The sequence below is a fragment of the Pecten maximus genome, chromosome 5 (assembly GCF_902652985.1).
Source record: "Pecten maximus chromosome 5, xPecMax1.1, whole genome shotgun sequence".
Lineage (NCBI taxonomy): Eukaryota > Metazoa > Mollusca > Bivalvia > Pectinida > Pectinidae > Pecten > Pecten maximus.
The window spans coordinates 37,740,640-37,760,523 of NC_047019.1; the positions used below are offsets into that span (position 1 = coordinate 37,740,640).

General features: G+C 41.4%; 1 protein-coding gene across 1 annotated transcript; it reads left to right on the plus strand.

The window, feature by feature from the left end:
* The first annotated feature begins 19 nt into the window (after positions 1-19).
* Positions 20-19,466, plus strand: LOC117328447 (zonadhesin-like). The gene is made up of 11 exons (XM_033885978.1): positions 20-223; positions 663-922; positions 1,516-1,710; positions 3,584-3,702; positions 4,390-4,592; positions 5,463-5,655; positions 14,661-14,882; positions 15,836-16,054; positions 16,277-16,315; positions 17,559-17,787; positions 19,379-19,466. The coding sequence occupies exons 1-11, from the start codon at positions 20-22 to the stop codon at positions 19,383-19,385; spliced, it is 1,890 nt and encodes a 629-aa protein (XP_033741869.1). The 3' UTR covers positions 19,386-19,466.
* The last annotated feature ends 418 nt before the right edge of the window (positions 19,467-19,884 follow it).

Sequence of the window (19,884 nt, forward strand, 5' to 3'; positions counted from 1 at the left end):
CGGTGATCCACATTACAGAATGTTCGATGGGCAAATTGTCCATTTCATGGGTACATGTAAATACACCTTGTCCCGCTACGACAAGAAGGGGGATTCATGCTCTTACGCAGTGGAGGTGGAAAACGAACGAAGAAGAGGGAACAAGCGTGTGTCGTACACACGCTTAGTTGACGTCAGAATATTCGGCAGGAACATCCGGCTTCACTTAGAAAGACGAATTTATGTAAATAAATAATACTCCACAGTCGTGTCAGAAACATAGCGGTTTCACAGATTCAATTCAACTGTAATTGATTTATTGTAACTTGTATTGATTCGAATTCTTCATCAAAATTACGTTAGACTTTATTCAGCTTGTAGATAAACTAGATCAAATACATTTCCAGATTGATTATAAATGTTCATTTCTGATTTCATATCATGCTCACTAGTACAAGTCCTATAAAAATTTACACTTTAGACTAGCTCTTATGTTTTGTTTAAGGTTTAAAAATAGAAAACAAATGTTCCCCATCTGAATGAGAAAAACATACGATTATAGTAATAGATCGAAATATTCAATTAACATTTCTTGGCCAAGCCTACTACTTTTATGGACTAACAAACTATTAAGATAATTTTCTGCTGCTGTAAGTCCAATATCTATTTTAATTGTTCTGTAGGTGGACGGTAAAAATGTGTATCTCCCATACAAGACAGACCAGTTTGAGATCATTTTAAGTGGCAAATATGTTCGGTTGGAAACCAGGTGTGGACTTGTGGTTCAATTTGATGGTACCCATAATGTTAACATCCGGGTTCCTAACGTGTACGGAAATGACTTAACTGGAATGTGTGGTAATTGTAACAAAAATTCAACCGACGACCTGAAGGACTTTACACAGTTTGAGGTCGTGGATGATTCTGACCGTAAACTTAAACAGTAAGTGTTTCGACCCTCAAAACAAAATTGAGGTTGTTCTTGAATGTCCGTACTTATTGATATAACGTTAAACAAAACAAACTCCTTAACATTGCCTTTGTGTGAAGGTTGTCATAGGATTTGGTTTCGCCTTGGCGTTGGTAGTGGAGCAGAAGCGATGAGCATTGCATGTGGGTGTGTAAATGGGCAACATAACCGAATAGTGCCCAGGGTAGGATTGACTATAGTTGAACAAGCCAAAATTGCTCATAATCACTTATATAGGTTATACTGCATTTGTAATTGATTATCTGGCCCCTCTGTATGAAGTGGGCATCTTCACCCGAACAACCGCTGACCTCCACACTTGTTAAAGCCTCTATACAGTTGGCTTTGTTGGTGTGATGGTAGACTTCACTTGCCTTTGTAGTAATACTCACCTACATACATTATCATGTATTTACGATATTATTATTGGCCATAAACGACTCAAATTGTCGATAGGCTGTAAAACAATACAGTTCCGCGATATCATCATTTCGTCGATGTTGTATTTAACAGACTATTTTGTGCATGGTATAGATAATCCGTTATATTTTTTTTTTTTATTGCAGCTGTATAAAAGAAGAGAGTTTCCATCCATGTGCAAAAAATCCAAAATATAGGATAGCTGGAGAAAGCCAATCTGTCTGCAGAATAATCAACCCAGCAAATACGACAAACAATCCCTTCTCCCAGTGTTTCAAACATTCCAAACAGGATGCCGAGGTTATCTTCGGATCGTGTGTGTACGACTACTGTGCGTTCAGGTACGATATATGGATGCCTTTGTTAATTGCATTGGCTGAGAAATGCATAAACGTTAAGTCGTATCATATTTGAACAACTGTCAGCAATAAGAGGTAACACAAATGAGTGATTATCAGAACAACCATGAGTCGTGTGGCCTGTTTCTACCACAATGACATGATTCGGAAGCGGCGGAATTGTGACTCGGTTTGAATATACATGTGTTTACCGACATATGCAAAGGTGGAGTAGTGATATTATAAGATCTAAACAAATGATCCCTAGTTAATATTCAAGAAAACAAATTAAAATTTTACTATTTTCAAATATATTTAGTCAGGAACACTCACAATGGTAAGGATATTTCAAACTTGAATGTCTGCTGTGCTGTAGTACATAATTAAACAATTGCGGAGGAGAGCATTTTGAAAGGAATCTGACATTTTTTTCCTTTTTACGTCTGATTCAATAAAGCCATCAATATCAAAGTTATCGGGAGAATCCATGTCTGACAAATCGTTACATGGATCATGAATATTTTAAAACGGATGTTGAGAACATGACCGTTTCCAATACCGCGACGAATCTAGATTCAGTAGCAGGATCAAGAACTTCAAGTCACAAGCTAGACAAGACTGTATGACGTCGAAGCGATTTCTGGTGACGTCAACAAAAGACCGCGTGACATGCGAGGAAGTAGCTCGTGGCGAAGTTCAAAATATCAACCAATCAAAAAAACGGAAGGTCATATATAACTTGTTGTCAGCACACTTACAAAATAGTCCGAGAATAGAATAAAATGACACAGCGAATTGTTGTAGTCGCTAGAATTGAAATATACACGCTGTTCTATTGAAGTCTGCAATGAGTAAAACTCCAAATACACAAAGGCTAAAGTTAAATCTTGAGTTAAGTCCCTGAACCAATGGTTTGTGTGTATATTCATGGAATGTACCTTGGTATAGAACGCCTGACGCAAATTTGACTTTCTAAGGCTTATTATTTTGCATAATATTTATCATGCAGTCTGCAGTCATTCTCTACTGAGTACTGACAAGTTATCTTCACCACAGATTGGACACTTTTGATATTCAGTAAAAGATGGTCTAGATCAATCTCGGGTTATTTTGTTATGGTGTTGTGGAAACCTATCGCATGGTCCTCACAATTACACACCAACTGAAACTTCTTAAACTTGATGTTTTATATTCGAAACTAATTTTTCATCATCTTCCGAATAAACAATACTTTTGAACATCACTTAAATACTAATTAAGAAAGGTAAATAGATTATTAAAGTACGAAAAATAAGGTAAAGTTGATCTTGTGCAAGCGCTGCCCAACATTTTAAAATCATATCCAGTTAAAATAAACTAATACTGAACTTTTGAAGATATTTATGCAGACATACCTTATACAAGTTTTGAAGTAACTGATGCACGATTCGAACACTGATAGGGGAAAGATATGGACAACCTCCGAAGGTTAAATATACCTACGTATCCCAAGTTTCCAAATTTAACTGTCAATTCCGAAAGTACTACTCAAAACAGCCAGTATGGTACATGTATATGTACTCATATGTAACTGTAAGATGTGTTATTCCGTCGATACGACCCAACAAATCACTGTCCGTGGGTTTTGCCCCTACATCCAGATAACGTGTACAGAACATCCAAAGAAAGGTAGTTACAACACGAAACGTTGGATACAATCTAACTGAGGAACATGGTTACACGCATTCGTGACTTTGAAGGACCGTCTTTGTTTGTCGTTTTGCCATATGTCTATTCTATATCGTGTGCGTACATGTATGTCATTGATTTTGATCAGACAATATATAATCTATTGAAAAATCTTACTGTTGAAGTTGTGTGTAATCACTTTGTACAGGGTAGACAATGAGGATGGAAAATATCTCGAGAATGTGTTGTGTGATCATGTCAGTAGTTTGGCCGACCTGTGCGCCAGTAAAGGAATCATAGTCAAATGGAGAACCTCCACGTTGTGTCGTAAGTACAATTTGGACATTTTTGCACACTTTCATTTCATTCTTAAAGTTAATTAATTTGTATTAATTTGATTTCTCTTACCTCGGCCTTTACTATTGTTGATGTCATGACTATTATTATTATTCTCATGCCATCAAAAGGACATTTCACGTGCTATAAAAAGGCAAATGTGTTGAAATTTTGGGCATTTTCACATTTTCATTTATTTGGTCATATTTTCCATGATCATTCCCTGGTAAAGCGATAGTTGAAACAGTTTGTCAAAAATATTCATATGTCTAGCACTGACCTTTCAAGTTATGTGCATGACATTGTTGATATATCATCAGCTCAATACTCTCCACCATGGATTAAATATGAACGCTGTTTCTGTATTAGTTCTTGAACTTATTCGTCATTTCTTTTTGAGAAAAAAATGGTGACATATCCATACATGGTTACATATCGGGTTCACATTGATTAATTTGGTTTTCAAATGATAATTTCACAATAATGATATTATACCTTTCGGTTGTGGATATATACACGTACATTTAATGTATCTATATATTGTTCTTTCTAATATTATGTTCAGATATGTTTACAAGATCTGTAGAAATAAAAATGAAAAACTATAGGGATTCCCATCCGAAGCGGAATTAGAAATAAAACACGTCAATTTCAAAAATTATTTCCAATGTATCCTAGCATTGCCATGTGGGCCATACTCCCACTACAGAGCAGATATGACAGCATGTCCTGCCACCTGTGTGGACCCTGAGGCCCCGAAAACATGTCTGAGGAGTCCCGTGGAGGGTTGCGAGTGTGATTATGATTATGTCCTCAGTAATCAACGCTGTGTGAGCGAGGTCGAATGTGGCTGTACTGATGTGGACGGCGAGTATTATCCAGTAAGTATCACAGTACACGCACAACAATACACGTTATCAATAAAGTACAGAACAAAATAGTATATTCATAAACTTCAGTCAACAAACAATAGATCAATAATGAACAATACAGACAAATCATTATGTTCATATATTTCAGTCAACAAAATCTACAAACCACTTGCGAATAAATTTGCGTATTCCCCAGGCGATAAAAAATTGCGAAAATTAATCAACGCGAAACAGTCTCAGTAAACCTTTTATGGCTGTAAATCGCAAAATTGAGTTGCCGCGAAAATGGTCTGGTTTACAGTAATACGGTCAACAACGAACAAAAGAATACATACAAACCAATGCATATATACTTCAGTCAACAAATAATTCGGTCAACGAAGAACAATACATTCAATACATTACTATGTTATGTTCTTATACTTCAACCAATAAATAACGAAGAGCAATACATGCAAAACAATATCGGTTTTAATAATTGAAGTCAAATCAGTTTCGTTATGTTTTTTATGATCACTTTGCATGCATTCAATACTTCTATGTTAATTTCTAATTGTAATATTTATGTTCACTTAATCTCTATGCAGGTGTTAAATCATATTTACATCGTATTAAGTGGATAATTTCGCCTTTCTGTTCCTGTGAATGGTTTCAATATATATATGAATCAGGTGATTGAATAACATTCCTAGGGTGATATACTTTATGATAATGTTATCAGTAAAAACTATGTCTGATTATGGTATCTGTTGAAGAAGATTATAATTCAAGATGAGATGTTGATGTGTAAGGGAAGGAGTGTTTTTCAAATGTTTGGTTTAAATTGGTGTTTCTTTTTGGTATATCTGAAATATAAAAACAAATGTCTTCTCTTTTCAGTATGGTACTGAGTTCGTTTCTAGTGACTGCTCAGCAGTAAAGCAGTGTAAAGCGGAAGGCGATCAGATGAATATTGTTATCAAGGAAAGAAGGGTCCCATGTGGTACTAACGCCGAGTGTAAAGCTAAGGACGGGGAATACACGTGTGTATGTAAGGCAGGACACACCGGAGATCCCCTGAAAAGTTGTAAGGGTAAGTCACGTATGTTTGTAAGGTACAGCACGCCAGATATCCCTTAAATGGTTGTAAGGGTAGGTCACGTGTGTAAGTAAGGATCGCAACACCAGAGATTCCTTAATGTGATGTTAGGGTAAGTCACGCGTTTGCGTAAGGCACGACACACCGAGATGCCGTGAAGGGTTGAAAGGGTAAGTCACGATGTGTTTGTGTAGAGCATGACTCACTGAAGATTCCTTGAAAGGTTTTAAGGGTACTTCACGTGTGTGTGTGTGTGTATGTGTGTGTGTGTGTGTGTGTGTGTGTGTGTGTGTGTGTGTGTGGTGTGTGTGTGTGGGTGTGTGTGTGTGTGTGTGTGTGTGTGTGTGTGTGTGTGTGTGTGTGTGTGTGTGTGTGTGTGTGTGTGCGTGGGTGTGTGGGTGTGTGTGTGTGGGTGGGTGGGTGTGTGTGGGTGGGTGTGTGGGTGTGTGTGTCTGTGTGAGTGAGTGAGGGGGTGTTTGTGTAATGCACGGCACACCAGAGATCGCTTGCATGGTTGTAGGGGTACGTCACGTGTGTGTGTGTGTGTGAAAAGCGTTGCATACGGGCTGTCCTCTGAAGGGTTGTAATGGTAAGTCATGTGTGTTTGTAAGAAACGGCACACCGGAGATCCACTGAAAGATTAGTCATTTCATTTCAACATATTTTATTGCATAACATTTATACAAATGGGTTAGACAGGAGGCTATGCCTATATATGTCTTCCCCAATATAAACAGAACAATATTCTAACACGGTTCGTTTGCAACGCGTGTTTTGATTGGTTACGGACCATGTTCTAATCTGCGATAGAACCATGATCTATCGTGTTTAGCCACGCCCCGTTTCAAGTCATAACAATATGGCATCAAGTTCGTCTTCGCAACATTAATGATTGATGACTCATTGGATTTGGAGGAAAGTGAAGAAATCGAAAAGGATGAATTAGTTGAATATATTAAACAAAAATAGTACTGAAAATATTGTTCTTACCGTCATTTATTGGTTAAAACGTCATTCCGTCCGTGTGTAGGCAACGAGATATCTACAGTAGCCAAGTAAAATCCGCAATGAAATGAACAAATGCACAAAATTTCACATAACGGTTGGGCCTACATGAATATAAACACATCTACACTGATTTTGTCAAAACATACATATCGCTATGCATAATGCAGAGTAAATCCAAATATGTCGTTAAATCTTCGGTAACAGGACTAACACAACAATCCAAAGATACCGCTTCGTCAAAGTTTCGCCAGTATGGGCATGGCTAAGTGACTTTGAAAGCTTCTTTCTGATTGGTCAGTCCGCTACAGTATGACAGGTTACTAGCGGAGGTCACAGAGTACTAACAGCTTACTTGTAGCGATGTAAAACAATGTTTGTACACGTATATTTGACAGTAAACGTGTTAGAATGGGGATAGTACGTTGTTTTGAGTGGCTATACTGGCGATTAGAATTGAGGTTTTTGTAGTAAAACCAATGTTTATGATATAATACTCACCACCATATAGATAATAGCGTATCGCCTCCGGCAGCCCATAATTTGCATAACAAAAATGAAAATAAATATCCCGTGAGAGGACCCTTAATGCCCGATACGAACGCACCGCGCATGACCCAAAACCTCACTTCCGCAACCAAATAAATTGGATGAGGAGACAAGGGGAGGAGGGTGGGAACTCTAGTATATGGTGGTGAGTATTATATCATAAACATTGGTTTTACTACAAAAACCTCAAGTTTATTTCAATAATAGCTCACCACCATATAGATAATAGCGAATTTGTCTTACCGTAGAGGAGTCTCCGTGGACAATGACCTCTTGAAAAGACAGCAACAAAGACATCAGTTAAAAACCCCTTAAGGGTCTGGGATATTTACAATAAAACTCTTTAAAAACAGAAACTGCAATGGAACCTTCCTAAGGATTGACTGGGGGACAAGTGACTGACTGAGCAGTGACAAGAGGACCCAGACAATATAAACCATCTGCATGGGAGGACAGCGACCGCAGATAGAAGTCTGCAAAGGTGTTGCGGCCTCGCCAAAAAGCAGATGCCATGACCTCATCATATGAGGTTCCATTGAGAAAAGCCCAAGAGGCAGATAGAGCCCTAACTTCATGTGCCCTAACCCGAACACTGTCACGAGTCTCTGCAGTAGACCCCTCATAGGCTTTCTGAATAGTTTCACAGATCCACCTGGAAATAGTCTGAGAAGATATATCAGACTGCTTTGCCTTGATGGACAAGAACAGACGAGGTCTAGGACCCTGCCGCCCCCCCTTAGTTTTATCAAGATAAAACTTCAAGGCCCAACAAGGACAAAGTAGCAGATCCTGATCACTGGGACCAGAGACAGCCTTTAAGGCAGGAATCTTACTAGGATCTGGTGAAAAATTAGGAACCTGGTTTTTCGCCAAGAAGGAGGGGTCAGTGAGAATGGTCACTAGGGAATAGTTCCGTGACCACCCGAGACATGACGGAGAAGAAGAAAGAGCATGTATTTCACTTCTCCGCCTACCTGAGGCAAGTGCAATCAGGAAAACAGTCTTCCAAGAAAGGAACTTTACAGAAGCAGAAGCCAAAGGCTCATAAGGAGACCTTGTAAGAGAGTCCAAAACTAAAGCCAAGTCCCACTGGGGTGTCAAGATTCTTACCTTAGGCTTCTCCAACGAAAAAGACCTGAGGAGATTAGAGAGAGTGGAACATGTTCCAACATCTGAACGAACCCGAAAGGAAAATACATTGGCTAAGGCTGAACGATAGCCTCGAATGGTGCTAGGCGCTAGTTCTCTAACCTTAAAAAGGTAGAGGAAAAACTCCGCTATTAACTGAATAGAGGCACCGAGTGGATCAATCGTCCTGCTGATACACCAACTGCAGAAGACTGACCATCTGGACTCATAGATGGCAGATGAGGAAGATCGAATAGATCTTGTGATGCCATCGGTAACTTCTGCAGAAAAGCCTGCCTGCAAGAGACAGACCGAGATAGCCTCCACGCTTGAAGGTGTAGGTGTCCCTGGATAGGGGTGAAACTGTCTGGATTTGGGCTGGCTGAGGAGATTCCACCTGGCCGGAATGGCCAAGGGGAGATCTACCAGCAAATCCAGAAGAGCCGGAAACCAAGGCTGTCTGGGCCACAGAGGTGCTATCAGGAGAACCGAGCAATCGTGATTCCTGACCTTGTGAAGTACCCTGTCCAGGAGGTTGAATGGAGGGAAGGCATATGCCAGAAGACCCTCCCAGCTCAGGGATAGAGAATCTACTTCCCAAGCCAAAGGATCCGGAACTGGAGACACGAACGTCTGAATCTGGAAATTCAGAGCTGTGGCAAACAGATCTACAAGAGGAGTCTCCCAAACCATGCAGATGGCCCTGAATATAGACCTGTTCAGGGTCCATTCTGTGATAACTGGACTCCGTGATCTGGATAGCGTGTCTGCTAAAACATTCAGGTGCCCTGGAAGATGCCTCACTGAGAGGGACAGACCCATATCCTGACAAAGAAGAAGAATCCTGATAGTGAGAGCACATAGCTTGTGAGACTTTGTACCCCCCTGATTCTCCAAATAAGCTACTACTGTAGCATTGTCTGTAGCCAGACAAATGGACTGATCCTGCAGCAGAGGCTGTAGGGACTGAATGGCTAGCAGAACTGCTCTCTTCTCCAGCACATTGATGTGTTCCTGGAGTTGAGCCCCCTGCCAGACCCCTGAACGACACTGACTGTTGAGGTAGGCACCCCAACCCGTCATAGATGCGTCCGTATACAGAGTTACTGTAGGGGACGCTCTCTGAAGAGAGACGCCCTTCAAAACATTGGCCTCCAAAGCCCACCACATGGCCGAGGCCTTGAAGGAAGCTTCCAATGGAATCCGAGCATCCCACTCGAGGGATGCAGGTTTCCATTTGGAAAGAAGAAACATCTGAAGAGGGCGAATATGGAGCCGACCCAGGGGTACGACATCCGAAAGGGAATTGAGGAATCCGAGAAGCCTCAGAAGCCACCTGACCTGAATATAGTCCAGACTGTTGAGCAGAATAACCAACTCCTTGGCTTTCTGGAACTTGGACTGAGGAGGAAGAACGAGGCCCCGATTCGTAAGGAAACGGTTTCCCAGGAAAATGAAGTCCTGGGATGGAAGAACCTCGGATTTCTCCCGTGAAGGGATAAAACCTAGGCGTAGAAGAGTTGTCAAGACCGACCTAGTGCTGCAACGCAGAGAGACTGGGTCTATATGCAGCATCAGGGAGTCGTCGAAATAAATATGGATATCTACTCCGCGACTGTGTAAATAGCCCACAACCACCTGAAGTAGCTTGGTGAACACCAAAGGGGCGGTGGTCAGACCGAAGGGCATGGCCTTGAACTGGAACACTCTGCCCTGAGAAGTGAATCTCAGGAATTTCCTGACCGATTTCTTTATCGGTATATGGAAATAAGCGTCCTTGAGGTCGATTGAGGTCGCCCACATACCTGGAGCTACCGAAGTCAAGATACTTCGAGGTGTCTCCATTTTGAAGTGTGGCGAGACTACATGCTTGTTGAATGCACTGAGGTCTATAATCGGACGCCAGGCCCCGGATTTCTTCTTGACAAGAAACATCCGGGAGTAAAAGCCTGGAGTCCAGAGTGACCTTGGAAGCTCCTCCACAGCACCCTTGGCTATCAAGGAATTGACCTCGTCTAAGAGGGCTTGAGCCTTCTCTACATCGCCTGGTGGAGGAAAGAAGATAGGGTCCACAGACAGAGGAGGATCCTTCAAGAGAGGAATACCTAGACCCTCGGAAACCACCGAAATTGCCCACTTGTCCTTGGTGAGCTCCTTCCATACTGGTAGGAAGGAGGATAGACGACCCCCGACGGGCAGATCTGGCTTTGGAAGCTGGAGACCTGACCATGGATCGTCTAATGGGGAGGACAAGTGACAATGAGGAACCGAGGGACTGAAAGAGTCAGGAACTCTGTCCCTTCTTGCTGGGATTCTTCTTTCCACCCCTTCCCCCTCTGTGACTCTGACTGCCCCGACCCCGAGAAGAGTGCCCACCTCGAACAGCCGAAGCTACAGGAGGCTGAGTCTGAGCCTGAGACTGAGTTGTCTGAGCACCCCTCTTAGGCTTACCTGGACGCTGCACCCGGCCAGGTTTAGGCTTAGCCCTAAGCTTCTCAAGCCTAGCTGAAGCCGCCTTGTCATTGTTGACTCGGTCCATGACAGAGGTGAGAATACCTCCAAACATTTCTGAGCCAGACAAGGGAGCAGTCATGAGATCGGAAATGAATGGCTCACCTACAGCTAGTCTGGGCTTCAGAACTGCTGCACGGCGGGCCAAAACAAAATCAGCAAGAACTGCCAAAATGAGCGCGGTTCCATCCATGTGGGCCCGGTTCATGGCCTTGCTGAGTTCAGCCAGAAGCTTAGTCTTGTTAGGTAGGCTCTCCTCAGAATGAGAAGATGCTACAAACAAAGCAGAGGAAAAAGAATCTGCATAAGCCAGCACATGAATGGCAAGACGAAGCAGTCTTTCCATGCGACTATGCTCCTTAGGAGATAAATGGACAATATCATTTGATCTCCCAGGCCAGCGATGGTCTAAGATAAGATCCACCTTGGCTGGAGTAGGTTCAACTGAGGAATTGTGCACAGAATATCGAGAAGGACTAAACCCCTCGATATCGCTAACCCCCAGAAGCAAACCAGAAAGATCCTGCTTCCTATTAGAAGAACCTTTGGCCTGCAGAACCTTTTCAATTTGGGCCAATGCTGAAGAGACCATAGTCCCTTCAGCCAAAGACCTACCTGATGCCTTAGCTTCTGGCTCCGAGGGAAGAAAGGCACTTAAAGTTGAAGTCCTTTCTGGGAGGCTAGAAGCAGAGGGAGGGGGACAAAATTCAACTCCCAAAAGGGAAGCAACCTCCAAACGAAGGCTACGAAAGGAATCAAGATTCCTCTCTGCCTGAGATGCAGCCAGACCTAAATCTGAGTCGGGGTTATCAGCCTCAGAGTGAAAAGACTCATGATCTGACCCCTCTGTAGGTACTGACGGGAGCCATGAGCGAGTCTCGGCATCCACATCAGACCCAGCATCCAACGACAGAGTGTCCCTATCATCAGGCAAAGTCAGCTGACCAACATCCTCAGTCTCGGACTCTTCAAAATCCATATCCTCAGTCTCCTGAAGATCAGTTTGAGGAGACTGGCCAAAACTGGAGGTTGACCGAGACACAGTCTGGTCTGGAGCCTCCATTCTCCTACACTTAGAAGCAGAAGAAAGGCCAGCACTAAGATGAGAGAAGTTGACTTTACGCTTAACCCTGCTGGGAAGCGATGACCTGGGAGTCTCAGCCAATGTCTTCGAGGGACGGTGAACCCTTTTAGACTTAACAAGGCGTGAGCGAGAAGGGGGGGACCCAACTCAACACCGGACTGATTATAGACAGCTGAGGAAACCCAAGGTTGACCAGTGTAACCTGGAAAGGTTTGACCATACCCAGGGTATGGAAATCCCATAGACTGGGAGGGGCCCCAGTGTTGGCCGAAGCCAGAATACTGGGGAGAAGGCAACATTCCGACACCCGCAGGACCAGGAAATGAATTGCCCCCTACTGGAGACCTGCCTGGCCAATATGGCTGAAAATGGCCAAAATTGCCAGGAGACTGCAAACTACCACCTAACCCGGGTGCAGAATGAGGGTAGGGATAAGGTGGGGATGCCCTGGAGCACCCATAAACCCCACTGAGCCAGGAGCTCTAACTGGAGGAGGACCAGATAGAGGCAAGGCAGACCTAGGAACCGACGGGTGCATAACCCCGGAACCCAAACCAGACTCAAAATACGGTAAACCAACGCCTGGGAGTGAAACAGAGACACTCCCAGCTCCTAGTGCAGCCTCTCCAGAACCACCGTAAAAACTGGCAGTACCAGCCGGCCTACTGTCAGTGGGTACGCCGGCACCCCTCAATGGGGCCCGGGTCGCATGACTGGCCTGTTCGGTAACCATTCCGCTAACGGAGATGGTACCTGGACACTCGCTCCCTTCGACCTCCAAGGAGATTCCCGGGTGAGTGCCCTTCTGATGACCGATAGAACCCAAAGGCCCTACCGCCTCAGAAATATGTGTGTGAATAGGCTCCTCTGTAGCCAAAGAGTGCCTACCACTGTGAGACAAAATTACTTCCCCTTCAGGGGGTAAAATTGCCTCACTGCCAGGTGGGAGGCTGACAACAGCACCACACTGGACTTTAGGTTGACGTTTACTGTCTGCCCCAGACTTAGCACCCTTATTACGGGCGACAGACTGATGGGACAACACCCTGCCCCACAAAGTGTTTGACCATGTCAAACAGACGGAACACATGTTGTCCCGGGAGCAGCCTCGGCAGGTAGAACAGGTGTCATGGTCATCCCCATCGAGGATGACATGACCGCAGTCTCCTGACCGAGTTTTGGACCCGAAGTAAGTTTCTTACCTCGCATTCTGCTAGGCGGGCAGCTTCCAGCAAACGAGAAAATCCAGCCAAAAAAACGGAAGAAAAATCCACCGATAAAATAACGGAAAAACGTCCCGTAAACTGGAAATAAGTACACAAAAGTACAAAATGAAAAAGAAATAAAACAACTGAGTTGACAAAAGCAAACGGTAGCAAATAAAGCGAGAATAAAAGACACCGAAGTGGTCTACTAGACCGCGGTACCGTAGCGAGACAGTCCACGTGTGAGGTAACCACTCGACACAAAAGACGAAATACGACACACAAACGGACTGACAGTTCAAACGAAAATGAAAAACTTGTCAACAAAGATGAGAATAACAAATTACGAATGCAAAGCAAAAGAAAAACTAATGAAATGCAACAAAAAACCCTGGGAAAACGAGCTGTCGTCAAAATCCTTCTGGGATGATGGCTGCCATAAGCGGAAGTGAGGTTTTGGGTCATGCGCGGTGCGTTCGTATCGGGCATTAAGGGTCCTCTCACGGGATATTTATTTTCATTTTTGTTATGCAAATTATGGGCTGCCGGAGGCGATACGCTATTATCTATATGGTGGTGAGCTATTATTGAAATAAACTCGCCATTATAGCCACTCAAAACAACGTACTATCCCCTAAGTAGAATAATACTATAACAATTGAAGTAAAGAAGTAGAAGAAATACGTATAAAAATTAAGTCAATGGAGATGAAATATGTATGTAGATGGAATATCTTTTATGAATATATTGTTTTTTATGGTCAAAGGGAGGTAATAATAACTAACAGTTAGTGCAAAAAGGGATAATGATGTTTCAGAGGTAGAAAAGTTTTTGTTCTCAGTTAATAGCTATTGCTTAGATCAGGATAGGCACCCAGTCTTGAATCCAGCAACACTAGATTTTCAGGCATAAAAAGGATTGGTCACGTCTGTAAGGCACGCAGCACCAGAGATCCCTAAAGGGATGTGAGGGTAGGTCACGTGTATATGTAAAGCACGACACACAGGAGATCCCTAAAGGGATGTGAGGGTAGGTCACGTGTATATGTAAAGCACGACACACAGGAGATCCCTAAAGGGATGTGAGGGTAGGTCACGTGTATATGTAAAGCACGCAGCACCAGAGATCCCTAAAGGGATGTGAGGGTAGGCCACGTGTATATGTAAAGCACGACACACCAGAGATCCCTAAAGGGATGTGAGGGGGTAAGTCACGTGTATATGTAAAGCATGACACACCGGATATTCCTTGAAGTATTGTAAGGGTACGCCACGAATATGTGTAAAGCATGGCACACCGACGGTCCGCTAGAGGGACTTTAGGGCAAGTCACGTGTGTATGTAAGTCACGGCAAAACGGAGATATCGTGGGTTGTTAGGGTAAGCCAGCCAATATCAGTATTATTTTGTACAAATAAGCAACCGTAATTATTTAGCTTAAATAAATCTACATTATTGAAGTTAAAAACAATTGGTATCTGATAATATATATCCTCCAAATTATTTTCATTAATGAAGCGAAAGAATGTCGCATGGATGTACAAGGCACAGACTATCAAGGAATTGTCTCGGAAACAGCAACTGGACAACTTTGCAGAACCTGGAATACTTTGAAAAACGGCAAATATGCACAACTCGGAGAACACAATAGTTGTCGCAATCCAAAAGGTGAAAAGAGTGCGCCATGGTGTTTTTTAAGGAATGGCAAATCTTGGGAATACTGCGACATACCTATGTGTAGTAAGTGTATAGTCTACCTATAGCTAACATTGAATAATCATAAAGTTGGCCATGTCTGCCACCAAACGAGTACATATCTATAGCTGTGACAGCATTGTTACAATGTGTTGTTATAGAGGAAAAAAGAATATTAACAGTTTGCTATAATAGAGATAAATTTGTGACCTCACACAATACCTTATTTTTGTGGAAAAAAAATCGCCTGCCTTATATAGAAATTAACATTTGATTTAAATTTGAGCTATGTCAACATAATTTTACAGTCGTTGCTGTATCAGATAGAATTCACTAAACACGTTCAATAAATTCCACATTATACAACTACTAATTTAAGATCATTTATATACTTACTTATTTCACTACAGCGTAACTTTATAACAATGGACAAAAATCATTGTTACAATAGGACTGAAGCATTAAACAAAGACGCATTCATAAAGAATGTTATAAATTGGCTTAACATGTATTGAAAATATTACATCTGATTTCATTTGTTTTTATCCCACCATCATCATATGTTGAGCTATTAAAATCGCCAGGTGTCCGTGGTCCGTCGTCGGCCGTCAGTCCGTAAACAATGCTTGATTTTGTTATTTGTTGAGAAGGGTTGGAGGGTTATTTCTCAAGCTCAACATGTAGGTTTCCCTTGGTCCCTAGTTGTACCCATTTAAATTTTGTTCTGTTTTTTTTTTTTTTTTTCTATCTAAACTTGTTATCTGTATCTCAAGTTCTTTTCTAGACCTTTCTTAGATTTCCTAGGAAGGTTTTCCTTGTTATCAGATTATAACGAAACAAAAGCGAAAAAATGGAAAATGTAGAGAAAATATAAGTCGTACATAAAGCCAAAAAAGATGGTGAGCGTCAAGATCCCTTTCGGATATCTTGTTGATGAATTCCTCAAACATTTGTTCCACAAAAATATATTCTTTGCACTTACTAAAATTTACTTTTAGATGGAAAAAAGCCTGGGTGCATTTCAACAATGACTCTATCATGTTCGAGTGCAGACGGCGATACCAAGTGGTGTAGGAAAAGTGGAATTCGGTATATTACCTGGCTCGATCAGATTGCTAACACCAAGTGTGTCTTTGGTGAAACCTATGGAAGACAGAGAGACGAAATCTGGGTCAATGGTGGCTGTGGCGGCAATTTCTCAATATGCTATAAACCAGGTAATTAATCAATCCATACTAACGTATCATTACCCAACATATACCATTCCATCACTTAATCACTTAGAAAAATCGTTTACCTCCAACATTTATTCACATTAGTGAGGTGGTATTTTTACAATATAGACGATGACTTGATAAGAATGCTAAAACCTTGGTAAAATTACAATAATTTGTATTGTTTATTATTATATAAACCACAGAAGAAATATCTGTTTTCAGACAAAATTACGTACAGGCCGAAACCAACTCCGGCAACAGGTAATTTTTTTCAGATTTATATCTAATTTATTTTGATATACATATGTATATCTTTTCCATATTTTATATTAAGACTTTGAAACACAACGGACGAAGAGAGATAACTTTGACTCATTTATTATCACGAATTCTGGCAAGGATTACCCTACCGTCACATCACTGATGTTTCATTGGTCAGTAACCCGATAATGATAAATCATCTATCGTGTATGTTAAAGGTGACCTGATGGCAATAATTACTATGTATAAGACAAGTGTAATATCTACGACATAAAAGACGGTTTTTAGAATTCTAATAAGAAAAATGATGTACCGCACAAAACTGTGGCGTCATAGATATGCCTCGGTGGTGAAATATATTATGTGGTACAATCTGTCGTCGCTACCTAAAGAGACATTGGTAATACTTTTGAAAGCATGTCATTGAAGGTAGGTAAGTAAGATATGTTATGGTTCATGAATATGTGCATTTCAGCTGCATAGTCAAACAGCTAGCTTTTGTGGCTGTGCGGTCGAGTATCGTGTCTGTGAACTGAAGTAGAGAAACGTCGAGCGTGGTCAGCTCTTAGACGGGTGACCGCTCCGTTGTTCTCCTGGTGCACGTTACATCTGGTGGCAGCGAACGGGCCTGGTATCTTGTAGGGTGCCCTCGGACAGCATGAAAAGCATAATGTTCCGGAGATTTGTTGGTGACTAGGGGGTCTGGTCATGAGGAGGCACCGCTATAACAAGAGTGACAGTTGTGTTTGCTGATGATACCAGATTGAACCCATGGAAAATTCGGGACGAAGCTTATCGGCGAAGGGGGTACGGTTCATAGATATGGACATTTCAGCTCCACAGTCCAATAATTAGCTTTGTTGGGCTGTGCGTAGAGTTTCGTGTCTGTGTACCGAAGTTAAGCAATGTCAAGCGTGGTCAGCTCTTCCATGGGTGACCGCTCCATTGTACCTCCGGTGCACGTTACAGACATACAGTCTGACAGTCGCGTTCTCAGAGGCTAAATTTATTCAACTCGTCTCGCCAAAGGCTTGGAATGATTCTTGTGAACTATCTTGATACTGTCATCGTGTGTGGGATCCGGATAAACACATTCTCAGAAATCCTTTGATAATTAGTATCATTATTCGTAGACTTGATATGAAAATGCACTTAGCCATAAAAGGATGTTTACTTATTTTACTTATGCTCTGAGAATTTGATGTATCTATATGTTTATTACTTGTACTTGTTTTTACTTAAGAATGCAAAAAGACCAAGAAAGGAACTGATTATGAAGGAACTTGGGGCATCACAACTTCCGGTCGGTTGTGTCAGTCCTGGTCTTCCCAATATCCACAAGACCACAACTATCATATAAAGCTAGCAGGAGAATCAAACTACTGTAGGAACCCTAACAGCCGGAAAGGACCCTGGTGTTTCGTTGACGATCCAGAGTACAAAAAGCGATGGGAATATTGCGATATTTTTTCGTAAGTAAACTGCGGTTCGTTGTCTGACCTGGTCATTCTCCATCTATCATTAAGTAACAAAGCAGCTTCTTAGTTATCGCTTTTAGCAACTGCTGTGCTACTTCCATAATGCAAACACCTAACTAGATACAGGGCAGGTACTATGATGACCACAATCAATTAGATAGATAAAGGTACCACGATAATCTCACTTAGACACAGGCAGATACCATGACGTTTACACTTAACAAAATATAGGCAGATACCATGACGTTTACACTTAACAAAATACAGGCAAGTGCCATAAAGCTTACACTTAACTAGATACAGGCAAGTGCCATGATGTTGACACTAAACAAAATACAGGTATGTATCATGATTCGAACACTTAACAAGATACATGTACAGGTAGGTACCATGATCTGTACACTTAACAAGATACAGGTAGGTACCATGATGATCACAATTAATTAGATAGATGAATTTGCCACAATGATCTCACTTAGATATAGGCAGGTACCGTGATGTTTACACTTAACAAGATACAGGAAGGCACCATGATGTTACACTTACCAAGATACAGGTAGGTACCATGATGTTTACACTTAACTAGATACAGGTAGGTACCGTGATGCGTACAACTATTTACCTAGATGCAGTCAGATAAAATGTCGTCCTCGAAACTCTGGTTTTCTCGATTACATTTTTCTTGTTAATACGGTGGAGCGGCAAACATGTTCTCATCAGAAATGACTTTCTAATATATTAATTTCTATTTTTTGTCATCAACACACGTCTTTATTTTATAAATAGTTTTTTATCATTGTTAACGGAAGGGTCGTACAACAGACACAAATATTAGCATCTTAAAAACAAATCCAGAGTTAGGTACAATAAGGCCAAAATGATCGAATCTGCAACATACAGTTGTTTCGTCCTTCTAGGACTCGGCATTGATGTTAAGAAGGCTGCCAAAAACTCGAAGCATGTTGAAATGAATGCTAAAATCTGGAAGGAAGATGAAAACGATCTATATATCAAACAAAGTTTGAAAATCTATCACGAATCAAAATAATCTATTCGAATGTATCACTTTCATGTAGGAAACAAAAATGTTCGATTTATAAAATGTGTTCACATAAGCGACTAAAACTATCAAGTTCATTTGTATACATTGTGTAACTTCCATAAATCGTGTAGATAGTAACATTTGCATCATCAATCCGTTCATACATGTATGTGTGATCTTTATTGATAAGGTGAAAATTAATGAAATATCGTGATGCTTCAAGTTTAAATAGTTTATTCTAAACATGTATGTATATAAATGAATGATGAGAATGAAAAGGAAAAATGCAAACAATGTATGTTATAAACTTCTCTCTTTGGTAAAGATATATTGAAAATGTAGAAACATTACTAACATCAACTTGCTATGACACAGTGTATTTTAATCACCTGTGGTACGATTTCCTGCTTCATCGATGTTTTCTATTAAAGTAAATAGTCAAACAATTCCACTTAATAATGAAAATATATCTTTTACTTGTTTGCATTCTGTTCAAGTGGCGTTGTTAGATTCTTAACGTCGTGAATTTTCTGTTATTTACAGTTGTTGAGCCAGTGCGACAGCCGGACCAGATACTACTTTTACATAAAGTATATTAACAATGATATAAATAAACATTTAAACAATTATACAACGGTGTTTCTTCAAATGGGGATTACTTTAATGGGATCATGCCTGCCCCCAGAGGCCCGAGGTGCGGTGCCCGATAGAGGATGGCATGTCTGACCTCCAGAGGCCCGAGATGCGGGGCCCGAAAGGGGATTGCATGTCTGACCCTCAGAGGCCCGAGGTGAGGGGCCCGATAGAGGATGCCATGTCTGACCCCCAGAGGCCCGAGATGCGGGGCTCGATAGGGGATGGCATGTCTGACCCAAAGAGAGCGAGGTGCGGGGCTCGATAGTGATGAACTCATGTCATACTGTAGAACAAAACAAAAGAGAATAGTTTTTAAAGCCTAGTAGATATATACTTTAAAAATTAATTGACTACAGTTGTATTTACGATTGACCATTGCTATTTATATATATCATCAAACCTTATATAAAAGA